The sequence below is a fragment of the Euprymna scolopes genome, chromosome 11, assembly GCF_053919585.1.
Source record: "Euprymna scolopes isolate OS-2025 chromosome 11, ASM5391958v1, whole genome shotgun sequence".
Taxonomy (NCBI): Eukaryota; Metazoa; Mollusca; class Cephalopoda; order Sepiida; family Sepiolidae; genus Euprymna; species Euprymna scolopes.
In genome coordinates this window covers 89,809,985-89,835,714 of record NC_136492.1, presented here as the reverse complement: position 1 = coordinate 89,835,714, position 25,730 = coordinate 89,809,985, and the positions used below count along the sequence as shown (strand labels likewise).

At 31.2% G+C, this 25,730-nt stretch overlaps 1 protein-coding gene across 1 annotated transcript in view; it reads left to right on the top strand.

Annotated features, from left to right (window-relative positions):
- Window positions 1–5,766: 5,766 nt before the first annotated feature.
- LOC145287958 (fas apoptotic inhibitory molecule 1-like) overlaps window positions 5,767–25,730 on the top strand; it is a 169,837-nt gene continuing 149,873 nt past the window's right edge. The window contains exon 1 of the mRNA XM_080135908.1: window positions 5,767–6,085. Within this exon, the coding sequence (XP_079992034.1) occupies window positions 6,000–6,085 (86 nt within the window). The 5' untranslated portion in view covers window positions 5,767–5,999. The remainder of the gene's footprint in view (window positions 6,086–25,730) is intronic.

The following is a 25,730-nucleotide window of genomic DNA, read 5'->3' as shown; positions in this document are numbered from 1 at the left end:
TTTATTAACCCTTACTCTCGAGTGGCCATCGGGCCTTGATAAGTGGTGATTTCCTTGTAAAAAAATGGCTTTGCGTTATCACAAAAGTCGCTTACCATTAATTTCTCGCTGGTAGTGACAATTTGTCTTCTCCGAAATTTCGGTAGCCTCCTCAGTAGATCCGTTGCCAATGTCACTGGTTGAAAATGGATGAATCATTCTACCGCACGAAAAGGAAACTCACTCTCGAAATTTAATGAGCAGAGCCATTTTTCATTCCTTATTTCCTCTTTTTGATAGAAGAGGCGTAGATCACTTTGCACTATTCCAGTGGAGGTCTGGTTAGTGCTTTTCCTTGTTTTTTTTTCATCTTCCTTGTTTTTTCACAATTATTTTCCGCGGTATCAGCCAAAACGGATACAATTGTTTTCGGTAGGGATTAGGGTTAGGGTTAGCTGATGCAATTTTTTTTCGGTACAATTTAAAATATTTATAGTTTTAGTTGCCTTCTGTCGCTTTCTTATATGTTTTTTGTTTTACTTCTGTTGAAATTTTTATATGGTTGGGTAGTGTTCGTAGTTTGTATACGTTGGTTCCTGCATTTGAGGATTTTCCTTAACATTCCAGTTATTTCCATCATTGTTTTCCACACATATGCTTCATTTTTTCCGTCTCTTTGATCTTTTAACCTGTGGTCTGCTGAGGCAGCAAAATCTACCATTTGGCAGTTTTATTCTTCTTATTAATTATTATGACGTTAGGTCTTCTTGCTTGGATGAGTTCATCTGTTTCTCCTTCCGTGTTCCATAGGATTTTCTGGGTTCGTTTTCTAGTACTGTTTCCGGTTTGTATTTATACCATTTTTCTTCACGTTCAAAATGCAGTCGTTTGTATGGTTTTGCAGTGTACTGCTTTACTGCAGTCGTGTCTGTTCTTGTATTCTTTTTAGATAGTTTGCTATAGTAAATTATTGTGTCATTTACCGTTTCGCTTCTTTGTCCACAATCTGCATTTACTGTCTTCCCGTGTTTTATCTCTTTTAGATTTAATGTAGTAAGTTATAATCGCATTGTTGTATGCAGGTCTAAATTACGATTCAGTTTCTCGTTTCAAATGTTCTTTTCTTAGCCATGTCTTTTCAAAGATCTATTCTCTTGTTATTCTTATGATTCGTCCGTGTAGCTGTTTTACTTCACACGTTTCTTTCTGTTTCTGGTTTCACTGTATTGTTCATTTTGACACTATATGCGGTGATCAGTCGTTCTGTTTTATGTATTTTTCCAAATATATTTTTGTATTTTCCACACAGTTTTCTGTACTTACCAACCGTCTTCTCCCTTCGTTCCTTTTCATATAGTGTCCGTCAGTATCATTTCTCTGGTGTTGTACATGGTGCATGGTCATGAGTGTCTTCGTCTTCTGGTCAACATGTTCTTCTTTCAGCCAACCTTTTTTTTTTTTTTTTTTTACACAGTGATCACCACTTATCAAGGCCCGGAAGCCACTCAGGGATAAGGGTTATTTTTTTATTTTATTTTTATTTATTTATTTTTTTAAAGCCATGTTTGAGCCAGAGCACCGTTCTCGCGATTCTGTCCAGGTGTTTATTAATTTAGCTAGATTTCTAATATAAATTTAATTGCTGTAGATTTGATGGTGTCTGCTTCCAGAATTCATTTTCTCTTCTTGGATGGGCGGTTCCATGCCATCCGCTCTCTTCAGTTTTTGCCTTTTCATCTCAAATCAGTGTACACTTTTCCATTCCATTTAAATGTCCAGAATAACATGCTGATTGTGTTTATCAACTTTTCCAATTCCATTTTGCCTTTTGAAAATAGCTTCGTATTATCCAGATACATGAGGTGATTTATTCTTTCTTCTGTGTCTGATATCTGGCATCTGTATACTTTCGTAGTACATGTAAATCGAGGCTTCAACCTCGAAAATCAGTCCGACAGTGGTCTATTTGCTGTCGGATTGACGCAAAATGTTCTGTGTAGCCATAAGAACTCAATCCTCAAACCAATTGATTGCTTGGGGACCAATCGCAGCTCACCGAGAGTAAATCTTCATATACCTCCTCGTAGAGACTTTGTCCACAATACATTGTAGTCTACATTGCACTGTAGAGAACCTACTGTTGATTTTATGAAATTATTTTTATATTTTGAACTGAAGTTTAAAATGCACAAGTCAAGTATTATGGTTTAATTGTGATCTAAACAGAAACATTCATTTTGAACACACCTGTCTTATCAAAGAATTTGCTGTTGATTTTATACGACGAACCCTTCTGCTTGCGCGATGATAGAACTTCTTAAATGTACTTGTTATGTTGGTCCAAATAAAACAATTGCTTATTTTATCAAAGTTTTGGATATTTATCGGAGGCATTCCGATACAAAATCTAAGAACACCCCAAACGCATAAAGTACATTTGCATGAAATTAAAAAAAATAATCAGCGCATACACAAACAATCAAGAATTATAAACGCATACGGAATTGGGAATGAACTCGCACACAAAGTGCCTTATATATATATATATATATATATATATATATATATATATATATATATATATATTGTAGCAGGGCGCCTAGCGTTACACGATCATAAAATACGCTTAAATATGATATTTTAATTATACATATTTCGTATTTATTTTTTATAGAGCTATTAATTATTATATTTTACCCAATATTCGTAATTTCAAAAGTTTAAAATAAATAGTATGACTTAGGTACCATCAGCAAGTATCAAAACCAAAACACTTAGCCCTTCAGCATTATTCGCTACATCTGAGTTAAAGCCCCATGCTTATCAAAACTTTACAAATTAACCTACTTAAACGTATAAATGTACAGGGCGGCACACTTAAAAGTAGTCCTAAATGTAGTAGAGATGAGGAACATTCTTTTATTGTTTAAATTACCTGTAGTGTCAGAAACGATGCTGGAAGTGCTCCCCGTTGACATCTGTGCATTTCTAGGCACGTTTTACAACGTTTACAGATACTGCCTGTAGATCTTCTCTGGTGATTCTCCTAATAGCGTTGGTAATGTTCTCGTTTAGATGGTCTAGATTGTGAGGATTAGCTGCATAAGCTTTTTTGTTTTAAAGTCCCCTAAAGATAAAAATCACATGATGATAAGTATGGGGAACATAGTGGCGATAGCCATTTGCTTATTGTTCTCTCTTCCGTAAACATGTCATGAACTCGTGTCAGTGATCTGTGAAAGGTATGGCATGTACCGCCATCTTGTTGGAAAAATAATTGCATTTTGTCTTGTGGTGTCAGTTGGTCGGTAAGAGAAAGATTAGATAGATCGGGCTACTTTTAAGTGGGCCGCTTAATCTGAACAAAAAAAATTATTAGAGAAAGATTAGAGGAGATCGGGTTACTCTTGAGTGGACCACCCTTTATATTTGCGCACGCGTAAAGGATAAAGATTAATTTTAGTTAAGCCTGTAAAGTTCCTATTTTTTTTAATTTTAAAATTGACCCATTAGCAGCTTTTTTTTTCGACTAAAAACCAAATCGAATTGGTTACACACGTCTGAATCATCTATTTATTAAATTTCAAGTTTGCCGACTAAAAATTAACGGAGGTAGTGTGATAGATGTATTGTAAGTCCGAGTACTTTCCAATCGTCCAGAATTCATCGTCAAGGATACATTAATCCAACCCCTACGTATCAACTCCCTAAAATTATAAATCAGATGATATCTTTTATTCCTAACAAATACGGCATCAAATCAACAGAAGAACTTATTCAGACTCTTAGGAAGAAGAAACATGAGAATGATACCATTGCTTCTTTAGATGCCGAAAATCTATTCGCTAATGTTCCAGTAAAAGAAACAATAGATATTTTAATATATATATATATATATATATATATATATATATATATATATATATATATATATATATATATATATATATATATATAATCCTAATCAATGGCCCATTAAAATTAAACCTTACACAAGCTATTGTTGGCCTGTACAACAGAAGTCCCATTTTATGATCATCATGGAAACATCTTTGTACAAAAAGATGTTGTCATCAGCGCTGTTTTAGGTCCAATATTTAGCAACTTCTATAGGTGTGATTTAGAAAATAAAATCTTTAGCCTAATAAAAAACCTACGATATAATTCCCTATCTAGATGTTAATAGATTCTAACAGCAACAACGGATTCTCTACTTCGACCTATAAAAAAAACGAATAATAAAAATCCTTATACCCTGAATTATTTAAGTAAGTGCCCCTATCGATACGAATCTGCTTTAATTAACAACTTACTAACCTGGGCTAACTTAATATCAACTTCACCAACTATTTTAAAACATGAATTCAACAATATTAAACAAAAGTTAGTAAATAATGGATATATCAACCATTTTATTGATGACCAAATTAGGAAATTTAAAATTATTAATCGTAATAATACAAGATGCACACCTACACCTACTACACATATACAACTTCATTATAAACATCAAATGCATTATAATTATAGAATAGACGAAAAAGTATTAAAAATATTATTAATAAAATTGTGCAACCTATAGACCCTAACAAAAAAATAAAAATAATCATTTATTATAATAAATTAAAACCCTTTAACTTGATTATAACTAATAACCTCCCTCCCTCTTTGACTGAGTTTCTTGATAGGACTTAGTATATGAATTCAAATGTCCTTTGGGAGACCGTGTCTCTGACAATAAAGGTGAAAACATATGCATACATTTGACTACCATCACTTTGTCGAGGAGATTAACCATGCATCGTTCCGAAAACAGTGCTATATTTAACCACTTCACTAATCAACATTCCTGTCTTCTGTCCCAATTTGAGAAAATTTTAGTTGACAACACATGTATACTTGAACAAACCAATAATAAACGAAAACTTGAAATATTAGAAGCATTATTAATAAATCTATTATTTATTAATAAAATAAAATTTTATTTAATAACAAAATAAACTATTATTCATTAATAAAATACACTTTACCAATAGTAATAACATACTGAAATGTTTGTAAAGTTATTTATTTTAATAACTTTACAAACATTTCAGGATGCTATTAACGCTAACAAATAAAAAAAAGGATAAAATAAATACATAAATAAATAAAATAAAATAATTAATCAATGGAAAAATAATTAAAAAAAAAACCCCAATAAACTAAAGAGAAAAATAAAAAATAAAAAATGTATAAATTGTTCAAAACCAGTTATATTAATTTATCCTTGACGATAAATCCTGAAGGGTTGAAAAGTACTCGGACATGATAAATATGGTAATTACATCAGCCACTTCATGGCAGAAGTGAAGACAGAAATTGGAAAGGATCGAAAATAGAATTAATATACAAAAAGCGTCTATTTTATTTAATTATATATATATATATATATATATATATATATATATATATATATATAGAGAGAGAGAGAGAGAGAGAGAGATACATAGATATATATATATATATATATAGAGAGAGAGAGAGAGAGAGAGATAGAGAGAGAGAGGGGGGAAGAGGGAGAGTATCTAATATTGTATAATGAAAGATACATATAGAGATAAAAGTTATTGTGAGATAGAAATAGAGACAGAAACAGTATTATCTAATGAAAAGAGAAGATAGAAAGTGAGAGAGAATTGTTTGAAGGAAATGCACGCGCTCGAAAGAGAAAGAGGGAAAGAAAGAAAGAAAGAGAGAGAGAGAGAGAGAGAGAGAGAGAGAGAGAGAGAGAGAGAGAGAGAGAGAGAGAGAGAGAGAGAGAGAGAGAAAGAGAGTGAAAGCGAGTCAAGGGAAGTTATCGACGCAGTCAGTCGTCCTTTCAACGCAACGCAACGCACACCACGAAACACTCGCTCTGCTGTCTCGGCCTGACAGCTAGCCATCGCGCAAGGGTCAGTCTGTAGAAACAGAACCCGAGTGACAAAAAGGCGTTTGATTCCCCACCAAAAAAACCAATCATACCATACCACACTACGGTTATGTCGGTCATCCTCACCGCTTATTGCAGCTCCAAATCGGCAGCTGCGAGGAAGCAGATGCTTAAAAAGAAGAAGATCGAAGATAGGTAAGACGACTCACTTTGTATCCAACAACATCGCGACTCTAACAACCGCCGAGAGACGAAGACATGGCTCATCCGGTTGCGCCGTGTCTTTGTGAGACGAAATATATTCGTCACGTAGCGGATTAAACGGAATATTATAATAACAACGTGTGCACAGTGTTCAAGAAATGTATATATATATATATATATATATATATATATATATATATATATATATATAAATCAAACATCATTAAATATAGCAGAATTCAGTATATTCTTATTAACCGCAGAAAAATCCACTTCTGCGTCAAAATCAAAAACATTTATAGTTGTTCTATATGTATCACGGGCTCTTTCGATTCTTCGTTGAATCATCTTCATTTACGAAAAAAAACAAAAAACTAAAGAATTCTGTTATGTGTAACCATGTTTACTTAAATGAAAAATGCAACCTAAATACACACAACATAATTATATAGATGCGTGTGTGTGTGTGTGTGTGTGTGTGTGTGTGTGTGTGTGTGTGTGTGTGTGTGTGTGTGTGTGTATTATTGAATCCTTGTGTGTACATATTGAATTCGTATTGCTTATGTTTTGAATCGTAGGGAACCGTGATGCTAAAATTCAGAATCCTCTGTGTAGCTTAATCGACACACACACACACACACACACACACACACACACACACACACACACACACACACACACACACACACACACACACACACACATAAGAGCAAATAGTTAATAAAACATGTTAAAAACACTTTGAAAAAGAGTTGAAAACATATTTAATTTGAAAAGGAAACACTAAATAAATAGATCATTTATCAAGTGTTTCCTTTTCAAATGAAATGTTTTCAACTCTTTTTCCAAGTGTTTTTTAACATGTTTTATTAACTATTTGCTCTTATTATAAGCTCTATTTGGTTTAATCGAGCTTTTACATCCTGTTGAGATTACTTTATAAATATTAATTCTTTAATATTTATAATATACTTTAGTTTTACCATCTTGGATCATTTTGGTAATTTTAATTGTAATTTATATATATATATATATATATATATATATATATATATATATATATATATATATATATATATATATATATATATATATACCTGCATAATCAATGTACACTGTACATTACTTTTATAATGGTTCAGTAAATTCAGTCTCATGAAACCACTAGGAACTCAACCCGTAGGATTAATGATATCAAATGTGACCGATCGTTCATTCATGAGCCAATACTATGATACTGTGATCCATGGTTTAATATCAAATTATAATCATAGGATATGTTTTTTTAATTAGAGAGCTCAATGCATTTATCACAACGGAGCAAATAATTAACATGTAACACACTCGTCTAGCTAAAACCACTGTTCAGCAATTTCCTCTTATCTCTATATATACATAAAACTAAAAGCTTCTGTGGAACACAATACCAGCTTACTATAACATGACCGTTTTCAAGTCACATGTAAACAAGTTCTTGCTGAGCCGTCCTCTTAAATAATCAAGTTCTACCCAATTTCCAATATTATCGATCATCGGCCATCTGACAAACATTCACCAACATCCTCAAATGACTTTTAAGTCTAGAAAAGTTGTGACTCCCTAGTAAAAACAAACAAACAAACAAACAAACAAACAATCTCTAGCACATTTACAGACAATAATTATTTTCATCAACCCAACCATTGTCGAGTCTAAAGTTTTCTAATTATAAAATCGTTTGCAAATAATTGTATGTACCAAATTCTATGTATCAAATACTACCTCATAATACTTACTGTTCGTTTACAGACGCAGCGCAGCTGTTTTAGTTGGCAATTTCTATTTTTGACTGTACTCTGTAAATAATTATGTTTCTTTCCTGATTGTGTGAAATATTTAATAAATACAAATTGCATCATGAGTTTATTATAATAATAGCCGTCCCTATTATTAATTGAAACAAATTTTATAAAATTATAACGTTTTTCTTAAAGTAATTAAAAAAAAAATCTATATTTATAAAATTATTGGCTGTAAATATGTACTCCAAAAAATGTCATTCATTTTTAATACACAGGGATTATGAATTTTAAAGCTATTAGATTCCTTGACCATTAGGCTAGGAGCAAAGTGTAGTAGGCATTCTCATTCTACACTTAATTTTTTTGTCGTCTGAGGTAATTTGAATGTTTATGACAATAAAGTGACAAACATTTTTGGTCAGCTTGGTTTTCCTCACATTAAAAAAAATGACCTTATGCCTAACGGTTTCCTTCATGGAGAAGAAAGTAAACATGGACTTTCTTTTCGACAGTGTAATTTTTCCAAATTTCTTTCAATATTCGTTTTCTTTTTTTTATTATTATTATTTTACCTATTAACATGATTAAAAATGTCTGACCTGTTTGCGAAAAATCGAAATGCATTCTGGTGGTTTTAATTTTGTGATTAAATTATTATTTCAATAGTATCCTAGAAAAAATCGTTTTCTTGTTTTTAATATTTTACACTAATGATTTTTAAAAAAATTAGAATATGTAATCGATTGATAATAAATAAATAAAAATAATATAATGAAAGGCTTCTACTCTAATAGTTTTTTCTCTCGAACTGCTAGGCTTTGGAATTCCCTCCCCATTTCCTGTTTACCTGACTGTACCAATATGCAGAAATTTAAATGTAATGTGAACAAACATTTCTCTGCTCATCTCCCTACACAGTGTCTCCGTATATATGGCTCCAAATAGTAGCCCCTTACGTACAAGTGGCAATATGCCTTGTTTGGGGTGAATAAGGAATATATAAAAAATGTGTGTGTGTAGCCTAGAGACCACTACCACACACACACACACACACACACACACACACACACACACACACACACACACACACACACACACACACACAGAGGTGCGCGTGCACACATACATGCACATTGCTTATACATACAAGAAGTGGTCACACAATTATATTAACATAGAGATTTAAATACTGTTCAATGATATTGTCATCTGTGTTTGTGTCATTTCAGTATGTTTTTCATATTTCATAGACTACTATTATAGTGACGTCACCAGAACCCAAAATGATGCGTAAAACGTTGTCGAACAAAACGCGTGACGTAGTTCTTATTTACCATCCCTCGTCAAAAACAACATATACTTAAAACGTTCTTTATACCGAAGACACGCTTGCAGCCTGTGCTGTGTAGTAGCAACTGGTTGAAACGGTATATATATTCCGCCTTCTTCCTCTTTTTCGCGGAATTATCGATTCCCTCACGTCGATATTTCGAACACTTTTCGCACGTCCACGTGGCTATGGTGGACAGATGTTCCGTTCCCATTTCCGAACTACCAAAACGTATTTCATTTTCCTTTGATTACCCCACCTCACACCCGTCCGAGTTCTGTGTAATTTCATAAAATGGGTAAACGTGTGACCTTTTTTTCGGTGGCGAAAAAACAAAAACAAAAACAAAAACAAAAAAGCACTAAACAACGGGAACGCGCGGTGAAAGTATCCGCGACTTCACACATCAAATTTCAGATCGCTTGTTTTTCTTCATCATTAAAACAATGGCGTATGAATAGATATTTTTATGTATTGGATGTGTACTCTTTAACAAGAACATACACCCTTAAAAATAGCAGAGAGACAAATATATGCTTCGCCAGTGTTCGAACTATTGATATAAAATTATTAAATTACATTAGTAATCTAATTTGGTGCTTATTTATAATAAAACCCATTATCAAAACAAACATACAGAAAAATATTTGAAAACAAAACCATATGATGTTCGTATCCGTCACGAGACGAAGATGTCATATTCCAAAAATCACGTAAATTGATTAAATAGTTTTTTAAACCACGAAAATCAAATTTTATAATGAATGTTTTGATCCGCCATGTTTAATAGATGAAGGAGACAACTTAATTCGAACTATTAAGATCTAAACCAACCTTGTAATGGTTACAATTTCCTATTTAAACCACTAAAAATCATAAAAAATGATTTTCTATATAAAAAAAATTCTTGATCAATTTACGTGATTTTTGGAATATGGCATTTTCGTTCCGAACGGGCACTATAAAGAGTTCTCTGTAATTTAGCTGTTTTTTTAAAATATGTTTTCATTTTTATTTTTATATATATATATATATATATATATATATATATATATATATATATATATATATATATATATATATATATATATATATATTTTAAATATGTTTGATTCTAAATAAGCGCATATATATAATAAATTTATATATAAAGTACTTGTCCAGAATTTCTTGTCTTGATAAAAAAAAGTTTTAAAAATCTGCACGGTATACATATCCGTGACGGAAAGATAATTGTTACCAAAATTGATCAAGTTATTTTTAAAAAGAAAATCAAATTTTATAGTTAAATTACGAGCAACGATATCACAACGCCATTTTGAAAACAGTTTGGAGGAACAATGTAAATAACTCTAAGTAATTCATACTCGCGAGATTCTAGAAAAGCATTCTTAGTACGGGGAGGGGAGCATTAGAAAAACCCAAAATGACTTACAAATTGATTTATATATATATATATATATATATATATATATATATATATATATATATATATATATATATATATAAACTGTGTCCATCGCTTTATTGCAGATTACAAAATAATCAATATTTCAGTAAATATAAGTTATAAAAAGCTGAAAATTTCATCAAAATTCATGTTATATTTAAAAAGTTATGTTATTTTTTTAATATTCAAGGAATTTTCACCGTCCATCGCTTTATTGCAAGTCTTCTAAGATAACGTTTTAGTTCAATAAAACAAAATAAATTTATATTGAATACATTTTCTGGGGAAAATTAACAAAAACAAAGACACATCCCGAGGGCTAAGTGTCAAACAAACGAATTATTTGTCCACATATCCCCCATGTTTTGAAATTACATTAAACAACCTTTTGTCCACCGAGGAGGTCAATTGTTTGATCTGAGATGGAGTAATGGTTCTGGCAACGTCGACTATTTTGTTTCAAAGGGCATCCTTCGAAGAAAACTGCTCTCCTCCCTCATAAACTCCTCGTTTCAATATTGACCATAGGTGTTCGATGGGGTTAAGGTCCGGAGAACACGGTGGCCAGGACATGAGGGTTTCTCCAACAAAGTCCTGAGATCCAAGGAAGGATGTAGTTGCCCTAGCAGCATGAGATGGGGCATTCTCATGCATAAAAATTATCTTAAAACGACGTGACAAGGGAAGATCATCTAGCCATGGTAACAAATTCTCATTTAGAAAGGCAGTGTAGGCATTGCTGATGAGCTTGACACCTTCTGGCACTCGGAATGGTCCACATAGCTTATCCCCAATAATTCCCGCCCAAAACATTATGCCTCCACTTCCCTGTTGGCGACAAAATCTATAAGGCGTTGGAGTTCCATTTGGATTCCAAACTTTGGCCCATCCGTCCGGTCCATCAAGGGTAGCACGAGCCTCATCTGTAAACAGAACATTTTGGCAATCCATTTTCATATATTTTTGTGCCGAAGCCAATCGTTTTTCTTTGTGGGTTTGGCTCAATGGAGGCCTTGGAATAGGATTGATGTTCCTTGCCATTTCATTCAGTACATTGCATCGGGCTTGTCTGGACCTTGGTATGACTCCAGCCCTCGCAAAAATTGTTGCACTGGTGCTGTTTGGGTTGCGCACAATCTCTCTACGAATTTTTCGAAGATCCCAATCAGAAAGGTTCCTCCTTGTGCCCTTATCTTTCCTGGACTTGATGTTGGGGTTCTTGACGAATGTTCGGGGATCCCTTTTTAGTTCTGTGGCTAAATTTATGACCGAGAGTCCTTCTGCTAGTCCTGCAATAATCCTCTGCTTCTCGGTAGCTGTTAAACGTCCTTTTTTTTTGGCATTTTATGAGACCTGCAATAAAGCGATGGACGGTGAAAATTCCTTGAATATTAAAAAAAAAATAACATAACTTTTTAAATATAACATGAATTTTGATGAAATTTTAGGATTTATCTCACCTTAATACAGTCCTTGGATGGTGTAATTTTCAGCTTTTTATAACTTATATTTACTGAAATATTGATTATTTTGTAATCTGCAATAAAGCGATGGACACAGCTTATATAAAGTACTTGATCAATTTACGCGATTTTTGGTGTACGGTAGTTTATTTCTGTCACGGGTACGAACATCGTACATATTTTATTTAATATTTTTTTTCCCTAGAGAAATAAATTCTGGCCAAGGGCTTAATTTCTTATGATGTAAAGAAAAAACATCACTAACATTTGAGATTTTTTTTTAGAGTCGTGGATTTCTGCTTGAATTTTTTCAGGCGGCGGGAATTGTCTGACTTGCTATTTTCTTTCTTGCTTTCCCTCACCGCTTAAAATACTTTTGCTATGAAGGTAGAAAATAGCACATTTTTGTTGTTAACTTTAGTGTGACGGGACGGATTTATATGTACTTATATACAAACTAGGAGAATACCCATCTCAGCACAATAACATTCCCGAAGAGAACAGTTTTGCACCACTTTTACGTGCCCTTACAAAAAAAATCAGGATTTCATATTCCAAAAATCACGTAAATTAATTCTCTAAATTAAATTTAGAGAATAATAATACTAAACCTGTCTGTCTGTCTGTCTGTCTATCTGTCTGTCTGTCTGTCTCGCTCTCTCTCTCTCTCTCTCTCTCTCTATATATATATATATATATATATATATATATATATATATATAGTTTCCTAAAGAAAAGTTGCTTTTTTGTATTGTTTTTTTTTTATTAAAATTGGAATAAACATTCTCGACATAATGTCTAGAATGTTTATTCCAATTTTAATCAAAACCATATTACATTATTTTTAATCGAAAAAATGTCACACATTTTAATCTGAAGAGGAAATTGAAATTTAGAAAATTCTGTTTAATTGTTCTCTTAGGATCATGGATCAAATTTAAAACAAAATTAACATGTTTGAATTTTTAAATGGGAAGTTGCGCCCACATAATGCCTCCTAAAATCATTTAAAATACTCCATAAAACACCGAAGTTTCAAGAATATTTATCTATCAATGTCTTATATCAAGGGCTATGACAATAGAATATTCTTATCATTGTTTTGAATCTCCAGTGTATATCCGACACACTTGGACAGAGTTAATCAGCCGAGAACCACCTCACTCCATATAAAAGCATATAAGACATCAATGGATACACACTCGAGAGTCAAAACAATGAAAAGAATATGCTGTTGTCATAGCCCTACTTATAACTATTGTTAAAATTTCACAAAAATCGGAAGCATCTGAATTATCACGAATGATTCTCAAACCTCAATTAATCTCTTTGTGCACAATTAAACTAAATATAGCCCTGACAGCTATATTCCAAAATTCATAGTGATTAATCAATTAGTTTAGAAATATTCAAATATAATAAAATATAAACTTAAATATAAACAAATAATAATAGCTAACATTATATCTATAAATAAATACACATTGAACTTTATAATAGAGTAGAGGATGGCGGATTGTTGCTAAAGTACGCAGTAAAAGTTTTCATAAAAATAAGCTAATAATAAACGAAGTCTAATACATATTCTAATATATAAACGGCTATATGTCTGTCTGTCGCCATATTTTCAAACTCTATTTCCTCAGAAACTAAAAGTCATTAAGTTTTTAAGGGGTCAAGAATTAATCAAAATTGAAAAAATCGAATACATTTTGTAAATTCATCTTATATTATTATTTATTTATTTTTTTTAAAATCAGTTCATATGTGCGTCGCGTTGGTACAGTGGTAAGAACACCAGTTTTGAATGCTATAGTTTTGATTTCGGTTTCGATTCTAGCTGATGGCCCCCAAATACTTTTTTTTAAAATCATGACTTTATAACAATGTATACGAAATTTGGACAAATTAAAATATTATATCTAAGCGTATTTTACGCCGGGGGAAAGCCCCACCCCCATTTGCATCATTTGAAAAAACAAAAACAACAACAACAACAAAAAAAAAACAATGTAATTTACAGATTGATATTCTTAAAAACAATGGCGTATGTATTGGATGTATTTTATGTATTGGATGTATTTTATGTATTGGATGCCTTTTATGCATTGGATGTATTTTATGTATTGAATGTATACTCTTTAACAATAATATACACCCTTAAAATAACAGGGGAAAAATATGCTTCGCCTGTGTTCTGAACTATTGATATAAATTATGTTAGTTGCTTAATTTGGTGCTTATTTAAAATTAAATCGATTTTCAAAACAAACATAAAAAAACTTTATGATGTTCGTATCCGTCACGTGACGAAGACGTCATATTCCAAAAATAACATAAATTGATAAAATAGTTTTTCTTTTTAACTAAGCAAATAAAATTGTGTGACGAAGCAAGACGCTATATTTTGATCCGCCATGATTAATAATAATAAATAAAGGACATTGTATGTTTATAAAGTTGAGAAATTTTATCACAGCGGCAGTGAGATTAAAATACCGCAATAGAAGAACAATAGTTTGCATGCGATTGACATCTGCAGGTTAACTAATTTGCTTATTGCTTTATCAAAAGACATCTTATTAATCTCATTCTGATTCTTGTTTGATACAACGATTGTTTTTATTTTAATACTAGCTGTACCCAGCCACGCGTTGCTGTGGCTCAGTTTGTCTGAATGAGAAAAAACAACAAAAAACAAAATGTATGTTTTATGTTTATGTTCTCAATAGTTGTGGATACACAATATTTTTAGGTGTCCTTTTTTCTGTGCAGATGTAGAGATTATGTGATTTTCCGACTGTAAAACACGCAACATATACTTGTTCATGTGAGAAGCAATTAGTGTATAGATGTAAGTCACACAACACCAAGCGAATTGTGAAGTACAATATATTAAATTAAAATGGTATACTAGTTCAAATCATTCAATGCACGTTCACTGCCCGTTCTTCCCGAGGTTGACAGAAGGAAAAACATGAGGGTTTAATTTTACTATAGACGTGTTTGCGAGCACGCACTGGAAAATCTCGCAAAGTAAAACATTTAGCTGGTGTTCTTTTTGTATGAAAGTGTAGTGTTTTATCAAAAATAAATCGATAAAAAATCGAAAAGAAACCTGTTTAAAGAAAAAAACCAACAAAGTAAGTGGGAGACCGATGATAATTCAGAAGGAAGAAAGAAATGTTGTAGGATAAGTTTAAAAAAACGGAAATAGTTTGGTAAACTATTGTTTTTTATTCAAAGAAAATATATTGCTTTCAAGTATAATTTATGAGAATATTCGCAAATATTTTGGTGCATCTTCGTTATTGTAGTGAAATTCGGAAATCGAAATATTTATTTTCAAGTGAAACCAATAGTATCTACTGAATTGCCCATGTCGCAGTAATGAAAATATCCAAAACTTATGAAAAAAAAACCGATAAGGTGGAAATTAATTATTTAAAAAAATGTTTTTTTCGAAGAAATTAGAAATTTTAGCTATTTCCGTTGCTTACGTCACACGCGACAAACATAGCCGAAATCATTTGTTCGTGTAATCATGGAAGACCGAAATAATTGTGATGTGACAAATAGATAGGTAACACTGCTTATTGTTGTAATTGACAAAAAAATGTAAGTAGTTATGTTTTTTTTTTATAAAGTAAATATTAACTTTTCGGCTAGCCGATATCACTGCAATAATAAAGAAGCACCCTTTTTATCGGCCGACGTATACAATGAACACAGTTATATATTTTTTGGTACTCTTGTAGAATTTGACCCAGATCCTCGGGATTTTTTGTCAATTATGCTTCGGGCTCGAAAACCAAACAAAACCCTACAGTAAATTTACTGAATATACATCTCTCTCTCCCTCCCCCTCTCTGTCTGTCTGCCTTCCTGCCTGTCTGTCTGTCTGTCTATCTATCTGTCTGTCTGTCTGTGTCTCTCTCTGTCTCTGTATCTCTCTCTCTCCCCCCCTCTCTCTCTCTCTCTCTCTCTCTCTATATATATATATATATATATATTTAGTTTCCTAAAGAAAAGTTGCTTTTTTGTATTGTTTATCTACTTTTATTATTATTTTTGCATTTTTTTATCGACAAAAGTTGTTTATTTTTTCAAGAAAAATTAATTTTTTTACCGTAAATTGTTAAGTGGAAGTTTTTTTTCAAGAAAACATACATTTTTCAAAAGTAAACGTTTTTTTTGGCAAACAGAATTTTTTATCAGAAAAGATAAATGCTTTTTATGAAAACTGTAAATTGTTAGGTGGAAGTACAGAAAATTTTTTTTCAAGAGAATGTACAACTTATATTTTGTCAACAGATGCAAAAAAAAAAAAAGAAAAACCACAAAAATGTCGATTTAGTGTTTGAACATTTGAACAATGCTCGGCTTAATCTAATGATTGCCGGTCAAGTTCTAACCATAATTGACGGAAAAGCCGGAGGATACCTATAGGCAATTTCAATAAAATGAACATCGTTTCAGAAACGATCGTACAATCGAGTTGATTTTGTTTGGTTTTCATTTTGAAACTGATTTTTAATTCCCAATTATGAATCGTTTTACTCAATATTAATATAGCTCTAAGATATCTATACCTATTGAGTTTATTATATATCTACAGTACAATCGGCACTATTTTCTTTTAAGAGTATTAATACATTTACTAATACATTAAAATAAACTCTGCTCTTTAGACTTCAGGTCTAATTCCCTCTTATATATATATATATATATATATATATATATATATATATATATATATATATATACTAGCAGAAGTACCCGTCGTTGATTGGGTTCAAAAACAGCCTACAGAAAATGGACCGTGATTGATGAAAGTATGATAGGTTATGAAAAGGAGGGGGTTGCAAAGAGATAGGTTTTGATACTCAAAAATTTTACCCTAAGCAAAACATGATGAAAGTAAAGATAATTTTCGCGAAAATATATTTTTTTATATCAATTTTGTTTCCATTCGTAGCCAAGAGTTACCTACAAAATGATGTTTCCTTACAAAGAGAATATGTTATGTATATAATAATATAAATATAAAAGAAATAAATGTTACCATAGTCAATAAAAGTTACTTTTATGGTAGAAAAGTTCATTGCTTTGTATTTTTAAGTAGTTTGTAAAAAAAAAAAAATTATTTTTTTTAATTCACGAACTGGTTAAAAAAAAAATCAAAATGGCAGCAACTTTGAAATGGAGAGCCCCGTTTTCAATTTGAAGAAGGGGCAACGGAGCATTCTGTGTTAACAATTTAAGAGAGTTCCGTCAACGTAAGGAATATTTATAAACATATTTTAATGTTTTCTGTTATTTTGTGCTTGAGGAATATTCGATTATGGCATGAGTAGTTTATATAAATATTAATTTAAGTAGTTATCGCCTCAAATTTCGTTTTAATTTCGGTTCGCTGAAATTATTTCAAGTAAAGAGCATTAAAAACTATTTCAAACCAAAAAAAAACATGAACTGAACTTTTATTGACTAAGGTAACATTTATTTCTTGTATATTTATTTTTCGGGTAGTCGTTTGTTGGCTAAACACTCTTACTAAATAATATCGACAAAATATCGAAAAACAAAGAAACAAAAACAGTTTTGAAAAATAATGAAGCTTTACTTACTTTAGTAAAATAATCTGAAACAGCAAAATGGGATATTAAAAAAGTAAACACGTAATTAAAAGCAAAGAATTGATATAAATATGAATAAGAAGAAAATGACACCCTTTTCAAGCAGAACAGCTTCGTTTCAGTTTTACAGTATTGAACGGTGTAGTATTGCGCCGTCGGATTCAGGTTTGTACTATTGTAATGTAAAGAACACGCAGAAAGGGTTGTAATCAATTGAATTCCTTCTAGTAAACTGACAAAAAAAAGCTTAAACAGATATATAAATAAAAATAAAAAGGTTATGTAAATATTTTTAAAAAGACATGTAATCACGTAAGCAGGATTTTTTCCTTCTTTTGACACGATAACAAGTAACGTTCTTATTTTTTTTATTATTTATCTATTTTCGAAAAGTGCCAGTTATGCAAAATTTGTGTCGAGAATTGTCTAAAGTTCACTTTAATAAGAACGTGAATTTATGAGGTGAATTTATTGGACATAATATGATTCAACTCAAAAAACTAAATAAAAGCTAACGTGAATTAAGATTAAAGTTAAGGTGGTCTTGTGGACCCGCACCCCTTTTAAAAAACCTTGTTAAACTTTGTGACATATTTTAATTTTATGGAGGTCAGGCGCGAACGAACACCCAATAATTTTATTATACCATATTTCTTCAAACTGTAACATAATTAGCAAAGTATACTTATGCAAATAGATCTTAAAAGTCTTTGTTAAAGTTTGTGCTATATTTCCATGGAGTACAGGCGCGAACGCAGACCTAACAATTTTATTATACAATCCCTATTTAAGTTTAAACAAACTTATCAAAGTATTCTTATGTACATCTATATCAAAAACCCTTGTAAACGTTTTTCTTTTCATTTTTTATTTCCATACTTTGGGGACCAGGCGCGAACTTAGACCCCACAATTTTTATGAACCACCGTTCTGCCAGATCAAACATACACATTCCTGATCCTCGATACATCTATCATTATATGTAATCAGTTTTTTAAAATAGTCGATCATATAGGAGCTTATTCGTGACCAGACGCACACACACACACACACACACACACACACACACACACACACACACACACACACACACACACACACACGCGCGCGCACACACACAGACGTTCAGCTTTATACTAGCACGCGGTCCGGCTTTGCCCGGTCGTAAAGTATGCTTAAGTATGCTATTTTAATTTGTCCTGATAAATATATTATTAAATAGTTGAGATTTCAAAAGTAAAAAAAAAAACCAAGTATTTGGATGCCGTTGGCTAGAATCGAAACCAAAAACAAAACTATCGCATTCAAAGCTGGTGACGTTGACTCTGTACCAACGTGTCAGACAAATAAACTGATGAAAAATGACAAATTAAAAATAAACTAAGATGAATGTGCAAAATTCATAACGATTTTTTTTTCAATTTTGACCCATTTTTAACCTCTTAAAAACTATTTTACTGGGCTAAAGACCCAGAAAAGGACGGCCCGTAAAAAATCCAATCATTTGAGGTTCCTAGCGCCGCTCTGCGACTTTTAGTTTCGGAAGAGTTTGAACATACGGAGACAGACAGACATATAGCCTTTACACACACACACACACACACACACACACACACACACACACACACACACACACATTATTTCTATGTATATATATATTTGTCAAAACAAAACACTGCAACATTGCATAAAGTTCCAATAAAGATTATATTTTTTCAAGCAATCAAAATCAACCATTAAAAATTCACTTAGATTCTATAACTGTGATCACTAGGTCAATTATCGATTAAGTTCAAGTAATAAAGGGAATATATTAGAACATAAACAAACGCAACTCATTTCATAAAATAAATTTTCTTCGTTTCATACCCCCAAATTAATCTAAATAAAGAATGCATTAAAAAAGGTTACAACATTTAAAATAATTATTTTTATTGGCATTTTAAGGTTCACTATAACTCAATAAATTTTTAGTGGGGCAGGTTATCTCAATATTCCATAAGAATCTTTCACTTGGTGATATCAGCACCAACATTGGCACAAATGACGTTCATAAAATACCTTTTAAGAAAAGAACGTTAGCCACCAGAAAATTCAAGATGGCTGCCAGTTTTTAAGAAGCAAACCTGACAAATTTCAATTTTTATGCTTGTATCAGTTGTTTAAGCAATCTACCCCATTATTATCCAGTATTCGAACGCTACGCGTTGCAGCAAAATTTATTTAATGAATTTGTTTGAGCGAACTATCATGCTTTAATGCATGTGAGAAGAGTGCATTTACGGAACAGTTTTTTTTTTTTTAAAATATTTCTAATATACACCAAGTATTGTTGGTGTTTTAGGAAAATGTTTTCTTGTATTTAATGTCTGTTTTATGGTTTGTGATGTATTTTGTATTGTTAGAATTCCATCAGCCTTTATTAGAAACAATTTATCTTCTTTACTCATCAAACGAATACAAACGAAAACCAGAACTTGAATTTGGATTGAAGTTAACTAATTTATGTCGAATTGTCAAGAAAACCTTGTATATCACGTCGATATTAATGAATATATATATATATATATATATATATATATATATATATATATATATATATATATATATATATATATATATATATATATAAGCATCAGGTGGAGCTTGGGAGCCAAATCACAACGCAATATTACGAAAATAAATAAATCTTTTACTTGTTTGACATGAATAATTTAAATATATTTCGGAGTCAAACTCCATCCTTTTGTACATCTTTTTTTCCTTCTTTTTTCCTCTCTTCTTCTTTCTTGCAATGTTGCAAAGTTGAGAAAGAAAAGTAAGTCAGTAAAAATCCGCGCGTTGTATTTTTAAATGCCGGAACGTGCGTTGGCTACGCGAGATTAACGTCAGGGATGTTTCGTTAATTTTACGACATTGCAAGAAAGAAGAGAAAAAAAGAAGGGGGAAAATGATGTACAAAATACAGAGGATAGAGTTTGACACCAAAATATAAGAGGAAACTTTCAGGTCATGTATGCATATGTTCAGTGATCATAACAATGCAATTTATAATCCCCTCTGATTCATTTGAGCAGAATAAAAAATAGAAGGCCTTACTTTTCGAACGATATCCGTATATATATATATATATATATATATATATATATATATATATATATATATATATATATAGTCATCCACATACAGTACTGTTTCGCTGTTTTACAGCTTATCAGTGCGGCTAGACAGGCAACTACCTCAAGCCAGGATTGAAACTCAACCGTCTGTACGACATTACGCTATTGGCGGTTGCTGAGTGAGTAGTGAGTTTAACGATGTTTTTGACATCGTTCGAAATACCTCCGCTCGATTTGTTTTACTCAAAGGGCGTCTCTTATATGCTAATGGTAATGCGTGTATCACTTCTCAATATGCTATTGAGATAGATAGATAGATAGAGAAAGAGAGAGAGAGAGAGAGAGAGAGAGAGAGAGAGAGAGAGAGAGAGAGAGAGAGAGAGAGAGAGAGAGAGAGAGAGAAAGGAACAAACCGACTTATGTGTTCATCAACGTTTCGTCTTTATTTCGAGACTTCCTCTGGATGAATGGAGAAGATTAAGAAAACAAAAACACCAGTACAAATATTTGAAAAAAAAATTTTTTTTTTGCATTGTACCTAGGGAGATTTTTAATGAAGTCATATAGTCATTAATATCTTTTTAAAATATACGAACGAAACTAATATTCTCTCTGGAAAAAGATATGTCTGTTAAAATTCAAATATAGGTGTGGAACAGAAATAAAACGAGTGTGTTTTTGTTATGTAATTTATTGATTGAGATTATATGTATTAATTAAACAGGGGGTGTTTCTATGGTGTGAGAAGGTTAACCTTTTTCTTCAATTAAATTATGTATTTTTGAATAAAAGTTTACTTAGTAATGGCGCTACATTATAAAAACCTGCACGTTATTTAATTGTGCTTGAATTTGCAATTCAATCACAATTAAACAACGTGCAGTTTCCCTCCTTTTTTGAATTTCCAACGTCTTTTTCCGCTTCTGAAATAGGACAGCGTCACACTTTGCACATGAAAAATTTTCAAATATTTGTACTGGTTTTTTTTTGTTTCTTAATCTCATTCATCCAGAAGAAATCTCGAAATAAACACGAAACGTTGATGAACACATAACTCGGTTTGTTCTTTTTTATTTCTCTATTTTATCGGAATACTGTTTCCATTGTTCTCATCATATCAAGATGTGAAAATCTGCGGCGGGAGTGCAGAGTCATCTGAGATGGCATGGACGACGAGATTGGGAGAACTCAATGTGACGGCGATCATCTGGAAAGATGCAGCAATCACTATATATATATATATATATATATATATATATATATATATATATATATATATATATATATATATGTATATATATACGTATCTATGTGTGTTTCTGTGTGTATGTCTTTGTACATTTTCCAACGCAATTACTCTGCCAATTTTCAGTCTACAGACTCGAACTTTGATACACAGAGTACTGAGATTTGGGAAAATCTTCGTAATTCGTTTACGGCCAGAAATTTGGCTGTTAAGGGGTCAAAGTTCAACGATTTGACCTTTGAGAACTCTATCAAACTCCTCCACCATTTTTTGGTCTAAACACTTGAAATTTTAGATATAGGTTCCTTGGACATGAGTCTGACTTAATAACTTGATTTGAGCCCAAAACAATAAATGTTAAGGGGTCATAATAGGGGTCAAAGTTAAAAAATTGACAGCTTTTTTGTTTTTGCTCAACATACACTTCCAAACACCCGGACAACGCCGGGCTGAAATGCTAATATATATATATATATATATATATATATATATATATATATATATATATATATATATATATATATATATTGTTGCACTTTTTAAAAAAAATCATTGAAAATTTTATATCTATATCATTAATTGCTAGATGAAAGATAATTTTTTTAAATTGTAACAAAATGTACTTTACATAAAAATAAATTCAAGGTAATTTTTTTATTCAATTTAAATTAAATTTTTATACCTTACTTTGTAAAATTTATAAAACTACACTTTGAAGATAAATAAATTTCAAATTGAATCTTGCACCTTTATTTTTAAAGCCTATAGTAAAAACACTTTGTTTAGCAAATTTCATGCCTTGGATGAAATGGTTTTCTAACTTGTATCTTATCTTTTTAAGATTATATTTTAAAACTCTCCTTCTCTCTATTTCAGTTTGTATTTCTCCTCACACCACAACACATTTTTTGCAACCCCCTCTTTGTATTATCACAGGTCTGAATATTCTCTGTTTCAGTTTGTATTTCTCCTCACACCACAACTCATGTTTTGCAACCCTCTCTTTGTAATGTCTGAATAATGAGAAAATTTGAATTTTTCTAACAAAAAATTTAAAATAACTTTTTTAGATTAAATTTTTTAAACGTCTTTCAGAATAGAAACTCTTTAAAATTTAATAAGGAACATATTTCATATAGGTTTCATTAGCAAATATTCAGTACATAACGAGAAAAATAGAGATGAAAATTTCAAAAGGAATGTATAACTGGTTACGGCTAATAGTAGTCCTCGCCAGCGAAAGTCTTTGTTATTGTTATTCTATTATTATTATTTAAAACATTTTGTGTCCTGCTCTTTCGCGCGAGGACTAATATATAAGTTTTAGTTTCGGTTTTGATTCAAGCTGATGCACCCAAGTCATATGGATACCTTTTTTATTTACACACACACATACACACACATACACACACATATGTATATAACTTGAGTTTCTTCAGCTATAATCGAAACTGAAGCCAAAACTTAAGAATTCTTAGTACATTTTTTTTATTTAAAAAAATAGAGGTTCATAACAATTAAACGACAGTCACTCGGATGTAGGCGTGATACACCAAATAAATAAATAAATAAATAAATAACACACACGCTATCCCTATAATATATAGATGAGACGAATTCGTTTCGATTTGTATGTAGTATCATTAAGTAGATTTTTAAAAACATCACCACGCTGACAGTTTTTATTGCTTGACCTAGTACGGAAAATTGTTGTTTTGAACGTTTTCTTCCAGGACACAAATTGTAAGCGTGGCGATATTCGAAATTATGCTACTTATACAGTTTAATCAAGACATTAAAAAAATGAAAATATCGAAAAAAGTTTAAATTGTACGTATCCGTTATGGGACGAAGTCCTCCGAAAAAAAAATCACTTAATTTCATCAAGTAATTTCTTTTTTACAGCGACAAAAACTATTTGTTATGATACTGAAATTCGATTTTTAAGAAGAAAAGCTAGTAATAAAGACGAGGGAGGGAATGTCGGTGCTTCAACTGGAGTTATCTCCCCGTGGCGTATTCAAAAAATTCCAAAATGGCTGATTTCAACGCGCTCACATGAAAACGTATTTTTTTTTCGCTGCAAAAAAAAAAAAAAAAAAAAATCTACTCGATCAAATTAAGTGAAATATTTTTCAGAGGTCTAAAACGGATACGTTCAATATAACATTTTTTTTCGATATTTTCATTTTTAATGTCTTGATTAAACTATATGAGTACCGAAGTTATTTCTACTATATAAACCTATGTTTATATGTTCATATACTTGTATGCACCTGATTAACGCTTTAACTAATTAACCGATAATTATTAACTTTGGAATACAACTGCTGGGCTTAAGAGTTCCTTTAGTTTTATTTAATTTATACAAAGGGCATAAAATGATTTGGATCCATTTAAGATATTTACAATTATTGTGAAATTTTTAACAATAGATATTAAAAATGAATTAAAAAATACTATTAATTGATTATTTTTTTAATGTTATTTTAGTAATACTTAACTTTTAGTTACGTTAGAATATTTAAATAGGATTTTAGCGGACAACTTTCCTTTAAAAAATGAAAGCATTTGAGATTTGCATTAAAACGTATGTAATTTAAACGATCAGATAGGACGAAAAGAGCTCTTTAAAATGATATATAAAGTAAAGGTAGTATAATGAAAACGTTTTTGAAAATATATTATTTGAAATCAAAATTAAAAATTCTGCAAGAACTTTCTTCTCGACCTGATATATATATATATATATATATATATATATATATATATATATATATATATATATATATATATATATATATATATATACTAGGCTACTCGTGACACGTTGGGTCAGTATGTTATATTAGCTATGGAATTCATGTATGAGCGTGACACTTGTGACGTAAAGAAAATATTTTTTTGTGACATAACAGAAAAATTTCTATGAAAGTATATTATAATGAAAAAAGAATATAGATAGATTTCTATGAGTCGTTCTGTTTATTATAATTGATTATTTTTGAAAAAAAAATACAGTTACTGAATTATAAGTGGTTGGGCATACTTGTAGGTAAATGTGCACTGAACAAATACCATAATACTTTTTATAGTTGAATTCAAATTTTGACATATCTGCTTTTTTTTTTACATCATTCATTTCTGTATTACGCTTCAGTTATTTTAAACCCCACTCTTCCCATGTTAAATAATAATTTCGAAATAATAACGTTAATATTTAAGCGTCCCAATTGTTCTTTTGTTTTTTTTTTTTTCGCGTTTAAATTATTCAAATAAGCAACTGTTAATACTGTCTGCTTTTTTTTACATCGTTCATTTCTGTATTACGTTTTAGTTATTTTAAACCTCACTCTTCCCATGTTAAATAATAATTTCGAAATAATAACGTTAATATTTCAGTGCACAGGTCACGCACGCATGCGCAATCGGATGTCGTAAACCGGAAAGTGGGTTACATACATCGTTACAAGGTCATTTGAGTTTTATAATTATATATATATATATATATATATATATATATATATGTTCAAAGTAGAGAGAGATAGAGAGAGAGATAGAGAGAGAGAGATAGAGAGAGAGAGAGAGAGAGAGAGAGAGAGAGAGAG